This window comes from Ranitomeya variabilis, chromosome 4 (genome assembly GCF_051348905.1).
Source record: "Ranitomeya variabilis isolate aRanVar5 chromosome 4, aRanVar5.hap1, whole genome shotgun sequence".
In the NCBI taxonomy this organism is placed as follows: Eukaryota; Metazoa; Chordata; class Amphibia; order Anura; family Dendrobatidae; genus Ranitomeya; species Ranitomeya variabilis.
Window position 1 is genome coordinate 631,600,009 of NC_135235.1, and position 22,143 is coordinate 631,622,151.

The window sequence follows — 22,143 nt, forward strand, 5'->3', positions numbered from 1 at the left end:
TCTATGGGGCAAGAAAAATACGGATTACACACGGACCACACGTCTGCCTTGCGAGAAACATGCACTGGTGTCCTATAGAAAAGCCGGTAATTCAGTGCGGTGTACAGTAAAATCACACTGACAGGTTAGTGAGACATAAATATATATATATATTTATTTATTTAATACAGAGCTAGATAGCATAAAAGCTGGTAATTCAATTGCTGGCTTTTGCTATCTCCTTATCAAACCCGACAGGATATGTGACATGGTTTACATACAGGAAACCATTTCATATCCATTATATTTTTATATATTCCTCAATAATAATGTTAGTAGTTTGTGTGTGCAAAATTTGGGAGCTCTAGGTGTTAAAATAAAGGGTTAAATCACGGAAAAAACTGGCATGGGCTCCCGCGCAATTTTCTCCGCCAGAGTGGGAAAGTCAGTGACTCATGGCTGTAAAAGACTGGGGAATGAATGGAATGCAGGGAAGCTTCGGTGACTTGCAGTGCCGTCACCAAAGCTGCGCCCCCTTGTGGCATAAACTCATATGAACTGTAGAGTAAGAAAATATTCAGAAAAATTCCCACGCTACAGTTCAAATGAGTTTATGCCACCAGGGGGCGCAGCTTCGGTGACAGCACCCGCTAGTAATTCATTCCCCAGTCTCTTACAGCCAGGAGCAGTTGCATTAGCACCGCTCCATGTTGTAACTGTATTTAACCTCTTCAGATGGAATTACATTGTGGGACATGACTGTACGGCGGACAGGTGTGGGATATTGTTGCTTTTTTATTTTCCTTTTTTTTTCAGAAGAACGAGGGTCTTCAGGTGGATTGAGCGTACAATAAAGATATTAAAACCCCATGTGTTTATTTATTTCATTAAAATTCTTTATTCATAATGTGTGTTTGTGTATTTTTAACCCTTTACTACTATTGGATTAATAATGGATAGGTGTCTTATTGATATCTCTCCATTATATCTCTCCATTATTAACCAGACTTAATGTCACCTTATATTAGCAGGGTGACATTAACCCCTTATTACCCTATATCCCACTGCTACAGGGGAGTGGGAAGAGAGTGGCTAAGTGCCAGAATAGACGCATCTTACAGATGTGCCTTTTCTGGGGTGGCTGGGGGCAGATGTTTTTAGCCAGGGGGGGCTATAACCATGGTCCCTCTCTAGGCTATTAATATCTGCCCTCAGTCACTGGCTTAAATTGCGCAGGAGCCCACGCCAGTTTTTTTCGTGATTTAACCCTTTATTTTAACACCTAGAGCTCCCAAATTTTGCACACACAAACTACTAACATTATTATTGACATTATTAGTGAGGAATATGTAAAATTATAACGGATATGAAATGGTTTACTGTATGTAAACCATGTCTCATATCCTGTCGGGTTTGATAAGGAGTTAGCAAAAGCCAGCAATTGAATTACCGGCTTTTATGCTATCTAGCTCTGTAATAAATATAAATATATATTTATATGTGTCTCACTGATATATATATATATATATATATATATATATATATATATATATATATATATACACACAGTATGTTTTCATGAATATTTGAGCCCATGGATCCATTATATGTCCGTTTTGCAAGCCGGTGAGAAAATCTCGCTGTACGGATGCCATACGGATGACACACGGATACTTTTTGGAAAAAAAAAATTGCATCCTCGCATTGAATACGGATCACTGTTCAGGAACTTTTCTGCGGATCTCGGCCGTAAAAAACGGACCGTATTTTTATACGTTAGGTCTGACCCCGGCCTTATATTTAGGACTTTGGTGTCTGTTCCAGTGGTATCCATCTTCTTAGGCACAGAACTGTGGTCGCCCACACTTGTGTGTTTAAAAAATACCTAAAATGATGGGACACCTCCAGAACAAGGACCAGACGGAGTCCAAAGTGACTCCATCTGCCTGATTATATTGTGTGGTTTCATTGAGGGGTTTTCTGAACAGCTGTCTATACAGAGACGACGACGTAAGCGCTCAGCGGAGAGAAGAGGATAAATGTGAACCGAGCCTTATTCCTATTGTTAAGCGGTAGGATAAAGAAATATACAGCAGTACAACAATAGTTCTTTTTTTTGAGCTTACAGCGATACCAGATTTATACAATTTCTTTAAGTTTTGCTTTTAAAAATAAAATATATATATATTTGTTTCTGTTTCCATATTCTGAAACCTGTAACTTTTTAATTTTTCTTGCAAACAAAGCTGTATGAGGGCTTACTTTCTGCCCAACAATTAGATTTTTTTTTTTGTACCATTTTGAGATACATAACATTTTTAATCACTTTTCTTACAATTTTTCAGACAGAGAATCGGCAAAAATGCATAATTCAGTTATTGTTTTTATTATATCTTTTTGGTTGTTTTACGGTTCAGTAAAAGAGAACAATTCATTCTTCAGGTCAGTACGATTATAGCGATACCAGATTTACATTTTTTTATGCTTTGTTACTTTCACACACTAAAAACAATATGTTACATTAATTTGTTTTTGCATGGCATATTCTGACAGCTGTAAAGCTTTTATTTTGTTGCCGAATGAGCCATATTATGGCTAGTTTTTACCGGACAAGTTGACGCTATCAAATATATATTTTTTACATTACAGTTTTTGACCGCGGTTTATAAAAATAATTTTTGGCAGTATGACAAAATGAAAAAAAAACAAATTTTTTTTGAATTACATTTTTTATGGTGTTCGCCGTTCGGAATAGATAATGAGACAGTTTTATTGTCCAGGTCATTCCGTATCCAGAGATATCAATTATGTGATGGTATTTTAGCTGTTAGAGAAAGGCTGCATTTTTAATGGCTAAATGGGTTTTCAGGATTTTTCTTTCTACTTCTTTACATATTACGGTATGCGTTTTAACCACTTAGATGCCGCTATCGTGATTGACAGCGGCATTAACAGGTTAATCAGATGGCAGATACCTATGTCAAATACAGCTGTCACTCCCAAGGGATTTTCACCCACTGGGGAGCGATATTTACTTATTTTTCACTGCCATTTTAATATGAGATATAAGGACCCTAAATGGCCGCCGTTTCAATGCATATCAGGGGTCCTTAAATTGTTAACTGACAGGCTAGCTGTTGGGTGGTAACTGTTCTGATCTATAGCAGCATTTCGCCAATGCCGATGTCACATCAAACAGAAGAGAGAGGTATCAGACAACTTGTTTATTTAAATGCTGATATGTGAAGTTTAAGTACACGATGTGGAAAATCTCCTGAAACAAAAGAATCAAGTGAAACAGTTTTTTGTATAGCGCACTCGTGTTAAATACAAAAGCGCAGATGATAAACAAAAATGTAAAACAAAAAAACAATGGGAGGGAAAAGTAGAAAACCTAAAGCTGCTGTGACACTGGTATTGTCACCCTTTACATTAAATTGGTTGGTGCCCATGTGACATGAATTAGTTAATGAATCATGACTTCTGTTTTAAAAAGCAACATGGTGAAGACAAAGGAGCTGTCTGAGGACATCAGAACTGCTATTAGCAAACACAAGACTACCAAAAGGTGTAAGGTGGCTAATGGCCACATAGTTGATGGGAGGTATGCGTTACAGAGATGGCTGTTCTCTGTGATGTAACCCATAGTATTTCTGTAGTGCACATAAGCAATAAGAGGCGTTTGGTGCACCTGGGTCCGGGTTGTGGGTAGCTATGAGAGATGGGTGGGCCTGGCTACCCACATCCTCACCTCTGGGTGAGGCTACAGCCTATAAAATGGAGGCCAATTGCCTCATTCAGTGTCTGGGGCTGGAAGTGTGGAGACTTCCCAAGTGTGTGTGCTAAAGACACTGACCAGAGCGGGCAGACCTGTATTGTTATAAACCTCAAAAAAATATTCACTGATTCAATAAATAATTTAATTAAATAATTTTATTAATATAAAAGGCATATGACACAATATACAATAAAAACAAAATATTTTATTAGGATAATGTAAATTTAGACAGTAGACTGTTGTGAATTTGGTTTTTGGGCTCCCCCGGTGGTCGCTGGTGGTACTGGACTTGTGTGCTTCACTTTCTCTGTTCACCTGTTTTCATCAGGATGTGGGAGTATCCTATTTAGCCTTGCTGCTCAGTTATTCTAGTGCGGGCCATCAATGTAACCAGAGCCTTTCTGTTGCATGTTCCTGCTTCTAGACTACTATCAGCTAAGTTGGACTCTTAGTCCTAAGTTTGTTTGCATTTTTGTTCCAGTTCACAGTTATGTTATGTTTCTGTAGCTGGAAGCTCTTGTGGGCCGAAATTACCACTCCGGTGTCATGAGTTGACACATGAGTCTTAAAGTAATTTCTGGATGGTATTTTAATAGGGTTTTCAGCTGACCGTGAAGTTCCCTTTTGTATCTTCTTACTATCTAGTAAGCGGACCTCGCTTTGCTGAACCTACCTTCATACTGCGTATGTCTTTTCCTCTGAACTCACCGTCAATATATGTGGGGGGCTTCTGTCTCCTTTTTGGGGGAATTTCCCTAGAGGTAAGCCAGGTCTGTTTTTTCCTCTATTAGGGTTAGTTAGTTCTCCGGCTGGCGCTGGGCGTCTAGGGATAAAACGTAGGCACGTCACCTGGCCACTGTTAGTTGTGTGGTAGGTTTACCTCACGGTCAGCTCGAGATTCCATCACCCAAGAGCTAGTCCGTTATTTAAGTTCTCTGACGTTCCCTTGCCATTGGGAACCATGACAGTATGGCCGGCCAAGGGTTAAAACCGTTGGCAGAAGAAAGGAGAGAAAAAGAAGTCTGCAGATTTTTTTTTTTTTTTTTTCTTCTGAGCTTGCTCAATTGTTGACTCAGTTGCATTTCTGCTCTAATTGCAGCCTTTGCCTCTCTCTCTCCTTCTAATCCTTGAATGGCTCTGATTTCACCTGATTAAAATGGATCCTCAGAGTTTGGCTACAGGTTTGAATAATCTTGCTACGAAGGTTCAAAATTTACAGGATTTTGTTATTCATGCCCCTATATCTGAACCTAGAATTCCTATACCAGAATTTTTCTCCGGGGATAGATCTCGTTTCCTGAATTTCAAATATAATTGTAAATTATTTCTTTCCCTGAGATCTCGCTCCGCTGGAGATCCCGCACAGCAGGTTGGGATAGTGATTTCCTTGCTGCGGGGTGACCCTCAAGACTGGGCATTTGCATTGGCACCCGGGGATCCTGCGTTGCTCAATGTGGATGCGTTTTTTCTGGCTTTGGGGTTGCTTTATGAGGAACCTAATTTAGAGATTCAGGCTGAAAAGACCTTGATGGCCCTATCTCAAGGGCAAGATGAAGTTGAAATATACTGCCAAAAATTTCGTAAATGGTCTGTGCTTACTCAGTGGAATGAGTGCGCCCTGGCGGCGAATTTCAGAGAGGGTCTCTCTGATGCCATTAAAGATGTTATGGTGGGGTTCCCTGCACCTACAGGTCTGAATGAGTCCATGACAATGGCTATTCAGATTGATCGGCGTTTGCGGGAGCGCAAACCTGTGCACCATTTGGCGGTGTCTTCTGAGAAGGCTCCAGAAAATATGCAATGTGATAGAATTCTGTCCAGAAGCGAACGGCAGAATTTTAGGCGAAAAAATGGGTTGTGCTTCTATTGTGGTGATTCAACTCATGTTATATCAGCATGCTCTAAACGTACAAAAAAGGTTGATAAGTCTATTTCAATTGGCACTTTACAGTCTAAGTTTATTTTGTCTGTGACCTTGATTTGTTCATTATCGTCAATTACCGCGGATGCCTATGTCGACTCTGGCGCCGCTTTGAGTCTCATGGATTGGTCCTTTGCCAGGCGCTGTGGGTTTGATCTAGAGCCTCTGGAAGTTCCTATACCTCTGAAGGGTATTGACTCTACAACATTGGCTAGTAATAAACCACAATACTGGACACAAGTGACTATGCGTATGAATCCAGACCATCAGGAGACGATTCGCTTCCTTGTGTTGTACAATCTACATGATGTTTTGGTGCTCGGATTGCCATGGTTACAATCTCATAACCCAGTTCTTGACTGGAAAGCAATGTCTGTGTTAAGCTGGGGATGTCAGGGGGCTCATGGGGACGTACCTTTGGTTTCCATTTCGTCATCTATTCACTCTGAGATTCCGGAATTTTTATCTGATTATCGTGATGTTTTTGAGGAGCCTAAGCTTGGTTCACTACCTCCTCACAGAGATTACGATTGTACCATAGATCTGATTCCGGGCAGTAAATTTCCAAAGGGTCGTTTATTTAATCTGTCTGTACCTGAACATGCTGCTATGCGAGAATATATTAAGGAGTCCCTGGAAAAGGGACATATTCGTCCTTCTTCATCTCCCTCAGGAGCCGGTTTTTTCTTTGTATCTAAAAAAGATGGCTCTTTGAGGCCGTGTATTGATTATCGACTCTTGAATAAAATTACAGTCAGATATCAGTATCCTCTGCCACTGCTGACTGATTTGTTTGCTCGAATAAAAGGGGCTAAGTGGTTCTCTAAGATTGATCTCCGTGGGGCGTATAATTTGGTGCGAATTAAGCAGGGGGATGAGTGGAAGACCGCATTTAATACGCCCGAGGGCCATTTTGAGTATTTAGTAATGCCTTTTGGTCTTTCAAATGCCCCTTCAGTCTTTCAGTCCTTTATGCATGACATTTTCCGGGAATATTTGGATAAATTCATGATCGTGTATCTGGATGATGTTTTGATTTTTTCGGATGACTGGGATTCTCATGTCCAACAGGTCAGGAGGGTTTTTCAGGTTTTGCGGGCTAATTCCTTGTGTGTGAAGGGTTCTAAGTGTATTTTTGGGGTTCAAAAGATTTCTTTTTTGGGGTACATTTTTTCCCCCTCTTCCATTGAGATGGATCCTGTCAAGGTTCGGGCTATTTGTGATTGGACGCAACCTTCTTCGCTTAAGAGCCTTCAGAAATTTTTGGGCTTTGCTAATTTTTATCGTCGATTTATAACTGGTTTTTCTGATGTTGCTAAACCTTTGACTGATTTGACCAAAAAGGGTGCTGATGTTGCTGATTGGTCCCCTGCTGCTGTGGAGGCCTTTCGGGAGCTTAAGCGCCGCTTTTCTTCCGCCCCTGTGTTGCGTCAGCCTGATGTTACTCTTCCTTTTCAGGTTGAGGTCGATGCTTCCGAGATCGGAGCTGGGGCGGTCTTGTCGCAGAAAAGTTCCGATTGCTCCGTGATGAGACCTTGTGCGTTCTTTTCTCGAAAATTTTCGCCCGCCGAGCGAAATTATGATATTGGTAATCGGGAGCTTTTGGCCATGAAGTGGGCTTTTGAGGAGTGGCGTCATTGGCTTGAGGGGGCTAGACATCAGGTGGTGGTATTGACCGATCACAAGAATTTGATTTATCTTGAGTCTGCCAGGCGCCTGAATCCTAGACAGGCGCGCTGGTCGTTGTTTTTCTCTCGGTTTAATTTTGTGGTCTCATACTTACCGGGTTCTAAAAATGTGAAGGCGGATGCCCTTTCTAGGAGTTTTGAGCCTGATTTCCCTGGTGATTCTGAACCTACAGGTATCCTTAAGGATGGGGTGATATTATCTGCTGTTTCCCCAGACCTGCGACGGGCTTTGCAGGAGTTTCAGGCGGATAGACCTGATCGTTGCCCGCCTGGTAGACTGTTTGTTCCTGATGATTGGACCAGTAGAGTCATCTCGGAGGTTCATTCTTCTCGTTGGCAGGTCATCCCGGAATCTTTGGTACCAGGGATTTGGTGGCCTTCTCTGTCTCGAGATGTACGAGTTTTTGTGCAGTCTTGTGATGTTTGTGCTCAGGCCAAACCTTGTTGTTCTCGGGCTAGCGGATTGTTGTTATCTTTGCCTATTCCAAAGAGGCCTTGGACTCACATCTCTATGGATTTTATTTCTGATCTCCCTGTTTCTCAGAAAATGTCTGTCATCTGGGTGGTGTGTGACCGTTTTTCAAAGATGGTTCATTTGGTGCCCTTGCCTAAGTTGCCGTCCTCTTCCGAGTTGGTTCCTCTGTTTTTTCAAAATGTGGTTCGCTTGCATGGTATTCCGGAGAATATCGTTTCTGACAGGGGGACCCAGTTCGTGTCTAGATTTTGGCGGGCGTTCTGTGCTAGGATGGGCATTGATTTGTCTTTTTCGTCTGCGTTCCATCCTCAGACTAATGGCCAGACTGAGCGAACTAATCAGACCTTGGAGACTTACTTGAGGTGTTTTGTGTCTGCGGATCAGGATGACTGGGTTGCCTTTTTGCCGTTGGCGGAGTTTGCCCTCAATAATCGGGCTAGTTCTGCCACTTTGGTTTCTCCTTTTTTTTGCAATTCGGGGTTTCATCCTCGCTTTTCTTCTGGTCAGGTGGAGTCTTCGGATTGTCCTGGAGTGGATACTGTGGTGGATAGGTTGCATCGGATTTGGGGACAGGTGGTGGACAATTTGGAGTTGTCCCAGGAGAAGACTCGGCATTTTGCTAACCGCCGTCGTCGTGTTGGTCCTCGTCTTCGTGTTGGGGACTTGGTGTGGTTGTCTTCTCGTTTTGTCCCTATGAGGGTTTCTTCTCCTAAGTTTAAGCCTCGGTTCATCGGCCCGTATAAGATTTTGGAGATTCTTAACCCTGTGTCCTTTCGATTGGACCTCCCGGCATCTTTTTCTATCCATAATGTTTTCCATCGGTCATTATTGCGCAGGTATGAGGTACCGGTTGTGCCTTCCGTTGAGCCTCCCGCTCCGGTGTTGGTTGAGGGTGAATTGGAGTACGTTGTGGAGAAGATCTTGGACTCCCGTGTTTCCAGACGGAAACTTCAGTATCTGGTCAAGTGGAAGGGCTACGGTCAGGAGGATAATTCTTGGGTGACAGCCTCTGATGTTCATGCCTCTGATTTGGTCCGTGCCTTTCATAGGGCTCATCCTGATCGCCCTGGTGGTTCTTGTGAGGGTTCGGTGCTCCCTCCTTGAGGGGGGGGTACTGTTGTGAATTTGGTTTTTGGGCTCCCCCGGTGGTCGCTGGTGGTACTGGACTTGTGTGCTTCACTTTCTCTGTTCACCTGTTTTCATCAGGATGTGGGAGTATCCTATTTAGCCTTGCTGCTCAGTTATTCTAGTGCGGGCCATCAGTGTAACCAGAGCCTTTCTGTTGCATGTTCCTGCTTCTAGACTACTATCAGCTAAGTTGGACTCTTAGTCCTAAGTTTGTTTGCATTTTTGTTCCAGTTCACAGTTATGTTATGTTTCTGTAGCTGGAAGCTCTTGTGGGCCGAAATTACCACTCCGGTGTCATGAGTTGACACATGAGTCTTAAAGTAATTTCTGGATGGTATTTTAATAGGGTTTTCAGCTGACCGTGAAGTTCCCTTTTGTATCTTCTTACTATCTAGTAAGCGGACCTCGCTTTGCTGAACCTACCTTCATACTGCGTATGTCTTTTCCTCTGAACTCACCGTCAATATATGTGGGGGGCTTCTGTCTCCTTTTTGGGAGAATTTCCCTAGAGGTAAGCCAGGTCTGTTTTTTCCTCTATTAGGGTTAGTTAGTTCTCCGGCTGGCGCTGGGCGTCTAGGGATAAAACGTAGGCACGTCACCCGGCCACTGTTAGTTGTGTGGTAGGTTTAGCTCACGGTCAGCTCGAGATTCCATCACCCAAGAGCTAGTCCGTTATTTAAGTTCTCTGACGTTCCCTTGCCATTGGGAACCATGACAGTAGACATGAAAAATGAAAAATAAAAATAAATAAAAATGATAAAAAATATAAATAAAAATAGATCTGTATCAGATCTATCAAAAGAGCAAGCGAAAGATTTGAGGAAACGGTTTGTCGATCGGGGTTATCCTGATCAGGTTCTCAGAGAGGCCTATAAATTCGCATCACAGAGAAACAGAAGGGACCTTCTCAATCCGTCTGCACAAAAGAGTGATAAAAATGATGGGACCATCAGGTTTATCACTAAATATACTAACGGTGCGAAAGACCTGAGAGAGATCATACAGCGCCATTGGTCCATTCTGCAGATGGATGATGATCTAAAAAATGTGATCACCCCCTCCCCCCAAATTACATTTAGGAGGGGTAGATCTATTAAAGACAGGATAGTCCACAGCCATTTCGTTCCCCCCCAGTTCCACTAAAAGCACTTGGCTAGATACAAAAACCAAAGGATGCTACAGATGTGGCAGCTGTAAATATTGCAATGCAATTAGCCAAGGAAAAAATTTTGTCAGCAATGTAACGGGGAGAACTTTTGAAATATATCACTTCATCAATTGCAAATCTAAAGGAGTGATATATAAGATGACATGTAAATGCGGCATGGAGTACATAGGGAAGACCACCAGAGAATTGAGAAGAAGAGTAGGCGAACATCACAGAGACACCATCAATCATAGGGACACTCCAGTAGCTACCGATATCAATAATACTGGGGATTTGAAGATAATCAGTTTTATGGGGATTGATAAGGTGCCCAAAGCACAAAGAGGGGGAAACTGGGATAGAAGTATCCTACAACGAGAAACAAAATGGATTTTCCGCCTACAAACTCTAAGTCCGAAAGGACTAAATGAACAACTTACCTTTTCTTCCTTCTTATAAGTGTAGTTAATAACAGGGACCGATAGCAGGGTCAGCCGTCGATGAGTGGGGGCGCCACTGCGTAGGTCTAGGGTGCCAACCTCCGCGTTAGGTAGGGCACAGGATAGAGGAGGGTTTTTAGAAATTAAGATATGTAGGGTCACCCTTTTCTATCACTTCCCATATAACTTGGAGAGGTCCTTTGTGTCAGAAATAATAAACTTTTTCTTTGGAATAATAATAATGATTTTTATGTAATGGAGGTCTCTCTCTATAGCTGCTATACCTATCAGACATCAGTATGTGTATTACAAAAATCGGAATTTACACTTGTGTTCTATCCATAATATAGGGTTGGAATGGGATGGATGTAAAAACTATATTAAAAACCTGCACATGCCCGCATAAGGCACTTATGGGATGGGATATATTCTATTCATAGTCTTGTACAATTGCCTGTGGCATCGGAGCATCTTCTGAGTAGGTAGAGCTAAATAAGATGCGATATATCACAGGCGGCCTGCAGTGAACGGAGATGTTCACGGAAGGAAGTGACGCGGGTGGACCATATGAGCCGCTTGCGTTCTAGCATCTAAGTGCGGTGTAGCCGTAATAGAGCTTGCGCACTGTTTTCCGGAAGTGACGCTTGCGGTTCAGGGTAAATACCGCCTGCGTCTCAGTGACCGAGTACGACGTGTCCACGCTATGACATGCGCACTGTATTCCGGAAATGCCGATCTTTGGCGTTCACATCATGGCGGCAATCCATTTTGAAATCTATATAAGGCAGGTAACTAGGAGAGCTCTGAAGCTCTGCTCATTTTTGGTAATGTCACGATCCCCTGATAAATCATGGAGAGGAAACGCGTTGGGAGACATTGGGAGAGTATAGGACCCGCGCAGTAATGCTATATGGACACTGACGGAGATACCCAGATGAGTATATGATTTGCGCATAATAAGGTCTCTCCACTGTTGGAACCCTTGCTGCACACGTTGGCATTGATGTATTCACATGGATACAGTAGGAGTAAATATGCGTGTCTGAGATGTGACGGATGGTACATCTCAAAGAAAAATATATGAGCAAGCTGATCTATGCCACTAGATGCTAGACATTAAGAGTACCATGTGGGATCAAGAACGGTGAAGGATCCCTGATACGGTTGTTGTAAAGGTAAAGAAGTGTATTCCTACTAGCAAAACGCAGAATAATTGGAATAACAACAATGTACCAGATACCATGACCATAAACGGGTAGCTATATTTGTATACCTCTATACCTAATAGAGTACTCTACGTGAAACCTTTGAAGAGCATTCCAACCAGAGTGTACTAAATAACAGAACACCCTGGTGACAAGGTTGATAAGGTGATTTTTTCTAGCGATTTAAAAGTGGTATGGTCACCTATACTGCCTCTTTTTACTGTGTTCTTTTTCTGCACTATACACTATTTTTTCACGGTCACGTTCACCTTAGGTAATTGTTTTTTTTAAATATTTAATAAAAGTTATGTTTTATTATTAATTGAGATCCGTTGCTATATGACAATACAACTGCGCTATAGATGCAGGATGTTAGACATGGCTCATTCCCATGCGTTCGGTGGCCACCTGGGGACAGATAAGACTAAGGAGCACATTCTGCAGAGATTCTTCTGGCCTGGGTGTTACAGAGAAATCCTGAACTACTGTTGTTCCTGCCCCACATGCCAGCTGACCTCCCCAGTAGCTCACTTACGCAGTCCTCTGGTACCATTGCCCATCATCAAGGTGCCATTCGAGCGGCTAGCAATAGACCTGGTGGGACCCCTGGTAAAGTCTGCAAGAGGATATCAATACATACTGGTGGTCCTGGATTATACTACCCGGTACCCAGAGGCGATACCCTTAAGAAATGCCTGTGCTAAATGTATCTCCAAGGAACTGATCCATATCTCCAGAACCGGGCTCCTGGATGTGGCGAAGGAATCCTGGGAGGCTGAAACTACCCCCTATAGAAGCCTGGTAGAGCATGTCACCCAGATGCAAGAGAGGATTGCCAACTTGATGCCCATTGTAGAGAAGAAATCAAAGCCAGCACTCAATTGATGTAGTCCACGGTGCTAGTGAACGGGATGTTTTAATCCCATATACCATAAAGTCAGAAAAATCACTGCACTCGTATGATTTTCAGATGCATAAATTGAAAAGTTTATTTGAATTGAAGAGAATAAGATACTAGGCGAATTTGACGTTTCGGCCAACTCGTGGCCTTGTTCACAAAACCGCCTGTTGAATTTCTCTTGCATTTAAAGAAGGATCCTTTAAATTGTGTTGAGTTATATACAATGGTATGGCGATATACCTAGCTGGAACGCTAAATAACGTATGTCCATGCAAAAGAGCCGTATCTGCGGCTGGAACAGATCCTGTCCTGTAGATACAGTGGAGACCCTCCCTGGGAATATGATATGCTACCGCGGTTCCATTGCCTAGACACAGGACTGTGTCGGCCTTCCCCACCACGCCACCAACGCGTACGCCTTGCCTGCACCACTGAAACGGACGAGGTTGCTTTATCCACTGGCAGCATATCATATTCCCAGGGAGGGTCTCCTGTATGTACCCATTGGGTCGTTTGCTTACCAACTCAGCACAGCACCAGATCTCTATGTGATCTTGAGGGCATATGAGAATACACGGGATGACCAGTACCTGATTTATAATTTTGCCCACTGTATCTACAGGACAGGATCTGTTCCAGCCGCAGATACGGCTCTTTTGCATGGACATACGTTATTTAGCGTTCCAGCTAGGTATATCGCCATACCATTGTATATAATTCAACACAATTTAAAGGATCCTTCTTTATATGCAAGAGAAATTCAACAGGCGGTTTTGTGAACAAGGCCACGAGTTGGCCGAAACGTCAAATTCGCCTAGTATCTTATTCTCTTCAATTCAAATAAACTTTTCAATTTATGCATCTGAAAATCATACGAGTGCAGTGATTTTTCTGACTTTTTGATGCCCATTGTGATGGAGCACCTCCTCAAGACTCAGGAAGCCCAGTCCAGGGGTCAGCCAGGGTAAGACATTTCATCCCAGGAGATCGAGCATTTGTGCTGGTACCAAGGTGGAGACCAAATTCCTGGCCCTATGAGGTGGTGGAGAAAGTTGGTGAGGTCACCTACAAAGTCCACCAACCGGGGAAGCGGAAACCCTACCAGGTGTACCACGTGAACTTGATCAAACCATGGCAGGACAGAGAACCCGTGGAAGCTACTTGTCTAACGGCCAAGTCTGATGTTGGTGTGAAAGATAAGGTGGCAGACACCTTGTCTTGCTCGCAGAAGCAGCAGTGCCGAGAGTTGCTACAGAGCAACAGAGACCTGTTCTCAGATCTTCTAGGTTGTACTAAGGTCATAGAGCATGACGTCCTGATGGAGCCTCATGTCCAGGTCAACTTAAAGCCATACCGGATTCCCGAAGCACGCCGAGAGGTGATTTCAAGGGAGGTGAAGCAGATGCTGAGCTTGGGAGTCAGAGGAATCCAAGAGTGTCTGGTCCAGTCCAATAGTCCTAGTGCCAAAACCAGATGAGGAATAGTGATTCTGCAATGACTATTGGAAGCTGAACGAGGTTTCTAAGACCGATGCCTACCCGAGGCCCCATGACACGGGAAGAGAGGGCGTGACTAAGCCAGGCAATGAGGAGAAAGCGCACCAAAAAACAGTGAGTTTCCAGGCGGCAGTGAGTACACAGGCAGGCGTGCGGCGCGCTCCACAGTATGAGAGACAGCGCGGGGCAGAACTGCGGCAGAGCTTTTGCGTACGTGCCACTGAGCTAGTGAGAGCGCCGAGCGCCCGGATAAGCAGAGTTCAGTGCTCGCGTGGAGGAGCAAGGGTCCAGTGCAGAACCCTGACGTGCGTCCCCCATTGCTGACAGACGCACAGCTGCACCCATGTGGAACAGACTACTGCAGCGATCCTCACTTCGGCTGGCACATAGTGGCGTGCACGCCGAGCAGAGCTGTGTAGAGGAGCCATTTAGGTGACAGCAGCTGCTCAGAGAGACACGTGCCACGAGGAACCTTGCAGAGAGCTTTACTCTTTTTCTCTGCAGTTAAATGGACTAGGGCCTCAGCAGGTAAAACCGGAGACCGCCCTCTGCCGCCAGAAGGTGGATTGTTAATAGTGATGAGCGAGTGTACTCGTTGCTCGGGTTCTCCCGAGCACGCTCGGGTGACCTCCGAGTATTTATGACTGCTCGGAGATTCAGTTTTCATCAAGGCAGATGAATGATTTACAGCTATTAGCCAGGCTGAGTACATGTGGGGGTTTCCTGGACTGGGGAATCCCCACATGTAATCAAGCAGGCTAGTAGCTGTAAATCATTCAGCTGCCATGATGAAAACTAAATCTCTGAGCAGTCACCCATGCAACGAGAAGACTCGCTCATCACTAATTGTTAACTTTGGATCCCATCTGTGGACCCTTCACAGGCCGTTGCTGGTACTACTACCCCCATCAGAATGTGGACTGTGGACTGTCGCACTTATTCTGCTTATTTCATTTATTTCTTGTTCTATTAATAGTTTTCTTCACTGGTCATTAATTCCCTGCGAGATTACCTTACCTTTACTGTTAAAATAAATAATATTGTTATACCGTACTGCTCTGCAATCCCTGCGTACTGCATCTCAGCACCTGCTTACAGATGAATTAATTAAGAGGCTAGGGCTGGCTCGGTACATTACTACCCTTTGACCTCACAAAATGGTATTGGCAGATTCCCATTTCCCAGGGCGCCAAAGAAAAGTCTGCGTTCTCAACACCAGATGGCATCCTTGTGTATTCAAAGCATCCGTTTGGGTTGCAAGGCCCTCCAACAACGTTCCAGAGAACCATGGACCGGTTCCTAGCTCCGCACAAGAAGTATGCAGTGGCCTACCTAGACGATATTGTAATCTTCAGCCAGGATTGGGGAAGCCATCATAAGCAAGGTCCAGGTGGTATTTGATGCTCTTCGGAAGGTGGGGTTATCCATAAACCTGAAAAAAGGGTGCCTTGGGAATGGAGGCGAGGTATTTGGGCTCAGGGGCAAAATAAAGCCTCAGATAAATAAAAGTCGAGGCGATCCAGGGCTGGCCACAACCCCTCTCAAAGAAAAGTCCAGGCGTTTCTGGGCATTTTAGGATACTACCACCGGTTCATCCTGAACTTCGCCATGGTAGCTGCCTCTCTGATGGATCTCATTAAAGGGACGAAGTTGGCTATGGGTTAATGGTCTCCAGATACTGAGACAGCCTTCCAGGAACTGAAGCTGGCCCTGTGCAAACAGTCAGTGCTGGTAGCACCTGATTCCTCCAAGGAGGTCGTGGTCCAGATGGACACATCGGATGTTGGGCTGGGCACTGTGTTATTTCAAGAGGTGAACGGGGAGGAGCACCCCATAATGTATTTTAGCCGGACGTTGTCATCTTGCAAGAAAAACTATTCTATAGTGGAAAAGGAATGTTTAGCCATCAAGTGGGCCTTGGACTCCCTGAGGTACTATCTCTTAGGCAGGAGATTCAGACTAGTGTCAGACTATGCCCCACTGAAGTGGATGAGGGAAAAGAAAGGGAACAATGCCCGAGTGACCAGGTGTTTCCTAACACTTCAGGATTTTAACTTCCATGTGGAGCATAGGCCAGGGAAACTGAATGGCAATGCTGACGCTCTGTCAAGGATCCATTGTTTATTGGCAGAAGGTGCCAAGCCCCCCGGCTTTGGGCAGAGGGGGAGGGTATGTAAGGAGGCTAATGGCTGCATAGTTGATGGGATGTATGCTTCACAGAGATAGCTGATTTCTGTGATGTAACCTGGAGTATTTCTTTAGTGCACATAAGCACTAAGAGGTGTTTGGTGCACCTGGGTCCAGGTTGCGGGTAGCTATGAGAGATGGGCGGGTCTGGCTGCCCACATAGCTCACCTCTGGGTGTGGTTACAGCCTATAAAATGAAGGCCAATTGCCTCATTCAGTGTCTGTGGCTGGAGGTGTGGAGACCTCCCATGTGTGTGTGCGAAAGACACTGGCCAGAGCGGGCGGGTCCGCATTGTTATTTGTCCCTGTTTCCTTTTCACCTTGTGCCGGAAGAGGCTGTACCTTTGTTTTGTATATCCAGAGCAGTTTATGCAATTTTAATAAACTGGCTTGAAAATTTCCACAATATGGCTTCCTGTGCCTACCTCAACAGCAGCTAAGTGAGTACAGATTCCTACAGAGGCCACCTCCAAAGACCTTGGTATCCACGTTTCAACAGTGCGCAATGTTATTAAGAAGTTTGCCAAGCGTGGAACCATCAAGAACCTCCCTGGACGAGAAAAATTGAAAATAGATGTCTTCAAAGGTTGGTGCGAATGATGAAAAAAGCACCACGTCAAACACCCAAAGACCTGAAGGCCAACCAAGAACAGACTGGAGTTATGGTTTCAACAAGTACCATACGTCGCACACTAAACCAAGCAGAGCTTTATGGACGAAGGCCAACAAAGAAACCATTGCTGAAGAAAAAGACATTAAAAGGAACAACTGATCTTTGCCAAAGAGTACCTTGACAAACCAAAAAGTACACATCCCAAAAAAAAAATGGACAGTTTTAAAATGGCCATCAATGAGTCCTTACCACTATCCCATTGAAAATCTTTGGAGTGAGCTAAAATCTGCCACTGGGAAAAAAAGCTGCAAACATTCAGCTTGAACAAACAGCAAAGGAAAAGGAGAAAATACCAGCTGAGAAGTGCAAGAAGCTTGTAGATGGCTACAAGAACCGTTTGGAGGTTGATTCCAAAGGGTGTGCAACCAAGTTTTAATTAGGGGTGCCTTTATTGCTGCACATTCTGTTTATTCTGTTTCTTCTATGAAATTGCAACATGTAAGTTGAAAAAAAATGTTTTATTGTTGTATTACCTTGGACCACTAATTAAATAATCCTGAGGATATACGATAACTTTGGTACATTTATTTCTGAATTGTGTACAGTCTCTGAAAAAATGAAGGGGTGCCAATAATGGTGAGTAGCACTGCATATGATTCACACATAGGTGTATTATATTAATACGAATTGCTTTTTACCAACAATCATTGATAATTGTATACATTTTGCAGTAATCATTTAATGCTCCAAATTGTTTTCCTTCTTTCTTGTAGATGTGTGATTTTTGCAACTTGTATTTTTTTTCATGTTTTCAATAAAATAAGAAAAGAAATTTGCTACTTCTTTGTGTGTGTCCTTAGATGACCAACAAGAGTTGCTTTGACTGTAAAATATTTCCCACATTCTGAACATGAAAATGGTTTCTCCCCTGTGTGAATTCTCTGATGTGCAACAAGAGTTGATTTCTTTGCAAAACATTTCCCACATTCTGAACATGAAAATGGCTTCTCTCCTGTGTGAATTCTCTGATGTTCAATGACATGTGATTTCTCATTAAAACATTTCCCACATTCTGAACATGAATATGGCTTCTCCCGTGTGTGAGTTCTCTGATGTCTAACAAGATGTGCTTTCACTGTAAAACATTTCCCACATTCTTTACATAAAAATGAATTCTCCCCTGTGTGAATTCTCTGATGTCTAACAAGATGTGATTTCCGTACAAAACATTTCCCACAGTCTGAACATAAAAATGGCTTCTCCCCTGTGTGAATTCTCTGATGTTCAATGACATATGATTTCTCATAAAAACATTTCCCACATTCTGAACATGAATAAGGCTTCTCCCGTGTGTGAGTTCTGTGATGTCTAACAAGATGTGCTTTCACTGTAAAACATTTCCCACATTCTTTACATAAAAATAAATTCTCCCTTCTGTGAATTCTCTGATGTTTAACTAGATGTGATTTCCGTACAAAACATTTCCCACATTCTGAACATGAAAATAACGTCTCCCCTGTGTGAATTCTCTGATGTGTAATGAGATTCATTTTCCTATTAAAACATTTCCCACATTCTGAGCATGAATATGGTTTCTCCTCTTTAAGAGATATTTCATGTTCATTAATCCTCCTATGAATTTTGTTTGGCATATCAGTCATTGATGAAGCAGAGGACATGACCTGTTGAAAATGATCAGATGAAAGACCTTTTCTGAGAAGGGATTGAGGAGTATCGGGGATAATAGCATGCTCTTCATGTGTAGCTGGTGTAAGACCATGATCATCTGTTGCGAAATCTGAAAGTATCAGATGTCCCACTGAGCTCCTGGTACAGTCATCTGTCAAGAATAACAAATATTTTATTATTTTCCAATAATAACACCAAAATCATATTAATAGTATATATTGTATACATTTTAATGCAAATTATAATACAAATAATTAACCAATTGACTATGAAAGTAGAGCACAAAGCAATGACTATTGGATTATGACGTTAGGCCTGCAGGTTGTGCTGTTTCAATTTTTCACTTGTCTGTAGGATTTATGTTCTCCACAGGTTCAAGTTTCACTTCGCCTGTCATCAATCATTACCAGTTATATCAGGAGTGGGAATCTTTTTTCTGCCAATTCCATTGGGATATTTATACCAACATTAGTGGACCGTGCAAAACTATCAACTTGAAAATTACACTGCTTTATTTAGTTAAACATTGAATTAACTCACCCCCTATGTGATGGCTGGAGATGCTTTTCTTTGGTGAGGCGAGTGATGTTAGGTGATATTGCTACTCGCAACTGCTTTTCCAGGTTTTCGTCGATCTGGAGCACAGACTTATAATGAATGTGTGGGGGGGGAATAGGACACAAGGCCGGGACTAAGGCTATTTTCACAACCTCCCTTAGGCCACATGCTCACAGCATGTCTATTTCTGATTCGATTTGGAGGACATACTCAATAGGTCTGTGTGCTGCCCAAGAAAAAAAAATCTGGCAGCACACCGATACTTCACATGGCATGGATACCGGAATGTGGCCTTATTATGTATAACGCAGTCACTTATAATACAGTGTACATTTTTGCTAAATACAGCGCTGTTCTTAATTACATAGTTTCCACTTTTATTATTTATAGCACAGTTCCATATTACATACCATTCTGGCGAGTTATGTATGACGCTGTCCCTTATTATATAGCGTCCTGTATGTGCAGCGCTGTCCATTATTTTATAGTATGATCTCTTGTCTTGTCTAGCACATCTCTTACACATTGAATTCACGTTATTTTTGTTATTCACAGCGCTTTCTCCTCATTACATAAAATCCTCTCTTTTTTAGATTTAAAATGACTGCTGTTGGAGCTGCATCTAGCTAGAAGTCCAGTCACTCAGCCTCCGTAAGAAAAGAAGCCTTGATATATATATATATATATATATATATATACACACATACACATACACACACACACATTCGAATAATAGATAATGACTTCTGAATATATAATTTATCACACAGGAGACACTGAGAGTGGTGCATATACATCACATAGGAGACACCGGGATTTTGTTAATAAACATCCCAGAGGAGACATTGTGTCCCGGTATGACGGTGGGATAACTGATGTGCACCCATACTGACCCTCATGCTAGGGGTCTCGGCCAATCTCTATCCCGGGATATCTCTATCCCGGGATTTCCCCTGAAGGTGTAGGCTTATTGACAAGCCAGCTGGTATGTCACTCTCCGTAAGGAGAAACGTTACCCCTTAGACCCCAGTCCAGAGCCTCTCACCTAGCCAAATCAGTTCTCATGCTTCGCACTGACGAGGGCCAACAGCCCGAAACACCGTGTCTGCGAATTGAGATACTGATTTGGCTTTTATCCTCAGTCATATTGCACGACTCATTAAAGGGTTGATTGTGACTTGTAGGATCGCTACTTCCAACAGGTGGCGCTATAGAGTTAAGTCCTCTTTTTCACAGAAGAGGCAATTTGCATATTTAATTTCCCAGAGGAGCATTGCACGGCGAATAAGCTTCCTTACCTTGACAAGCCAGCTGGTATGTCACTCTCCGTAAGGAGAAACGTTACCCCTTAGACCCCTATTAAAATATTAAAATTTTATGAAAGATAAATAAAACCACGATGTAAAAAATCACACCATATGAAGCAGTAATACCGTAGGGGATACTGGGCACCCCCGGAAGAAGCTGGTGGCGAAACATGTGTCGGGGTGAGCGCACGCCTGGACATCTATCAGCACCACTCAGGTAATAATTATTGTTACTTACTCCATCTTATGATTGACTAATAGGATTAGTTTAGCGGCTAATGCCACATTTACCCATTAACATGTCAGCACATGGAAGATATTGCCTTTGTTATTTTTTCCTGGTCTGCCTCCCAGTCACCCTAAAGTGGCAATTTGGGCATTGAGGTTAATTTGTAAGGATGGGAATTGCCATACTGCAGTGTATACTTTTTGATCCATCAGTATCCTTCCTATACTCTCCTCATATACAGTATATAATATATTTTTCTGCCCCTTGTTCTGACAAGCATCCCCTATGGTATTACTGCTTTATATTCTGTGATTTTTTACATTGTGTTTTTATTTATCCTTAATAAAATTTAAATATCTTGAAAAAAAAATCATTAGTGGATCTCTTCCTTTCCCCATATTTATGTTCATATGGGTTTTTGTTGTTATACATTGTATGAAGTGACTCCCCGTACTTAGGACTTTGTTTTGAATCATTATATGAACAGTGAAGCCAGCTTAAATAAGGAAAGAGCAGACATGGCTGGTTTTCCTGGCAAGTGATGACAAGCAATAAACAAGCTGAGCCCATCCAACTGAGCCCAACTCCTTCTAACCTGCCTAGGAGTTGCAGCTCTAGAAGTCGATGCTCGAGTTACTCCGTGATGACCATAGCTATCTATGGAGACACAAGGAGGAGTGTCTGCATTTTTAGAATCCAAAGACCATGACGCCATTATTACAGCAGATGTTTGAGAAAACCTCCTTGTGACTTACTGAGGCTGCAGCATACACATGACATAGGACTCAATGGAGCTGCAGCATATACATGACGTAGGAGTCAATGAGGCTGGAGCATATACATCACATAGGAGTCACTGGGGCTGCAGAAATACATCTCATAGGAGTCAATGGAGCTGCGGCACAGAGGGGAGAGGTGGAGGGGAAACTGCCGACACTGGCGCCTATTTCAGCTGGATGTTCATCCGAGGAAGCACATTCAGCTGAAATGTATTGCAGCATAGAGACTCTCCAGCTCCCTGTTCTGCAATACACACAGTGACGTCATGCTCTATGGTGGGAACGCCAACGTCAGCTACCACCTCCTGTGCTGGCTACAGAAGAAGATGCCACACATCTTGGAAGTGGGGGGAGGTAAGAATCATTGTTTTTTTTTTTTTTTAAAGATGTGTTGAAAAAGAAGGGGCCCAGGACAGAGGACATTTCATCAAGAAAAAGCACAGGATGGGGGACATTATACCAGGATGTGAGTCATTATATTGGGAGATCGAATACATATGTCTTTTAGGATCTAGATAGAATGCTACAAGGGCCCATACATCTTCACGATCATGCATGTAAGTGCCAGATAACAACCTCTCCCACCCCCTATTTCATAATACATTTTGGCCATTTGTGGATAT

The 22,143-nt window shown here is 43.0% G+C and overlaps 2 protein-coding genes across 3 annotated transcripts in view; both read right to left on the minus strand.

The window, feature by feature from the left end:
* Nucleotides 1-22,143, minus strand: part of LOC143768146 (uncharacterized) — a 350,260-nt gene that overhangs the window by 251,017 nt on the left and 77,100 nt on the right. The gene's annotated exons all lie outside the window — the stretch shown is intronic.
* Nucleotides 1-22,143, minus strand: part of LOC143767240 (uncharacterized) — a 62,392-nt gene that overhangs the window by 29,078 nt on the left and 11,171 nt on the right. Inside the window, exon 4 of one of the 2 annotated variants that reach the window (XM_077255431.1) lies at nucleotides 17,843-18,798. The exons of the other annotated variant lie outside the window; for it this stretch is intronic. Coding sequence (XP_077111546.1) covers nucleotides 17,843-18,798 — 956 coding nt within the window. The remainder of the gene's footprint in view (nucleotides 1-17,842; nucleotides 18,799-22,143) is intronic. 2 annotated transcript variants of the gene reach the window in all.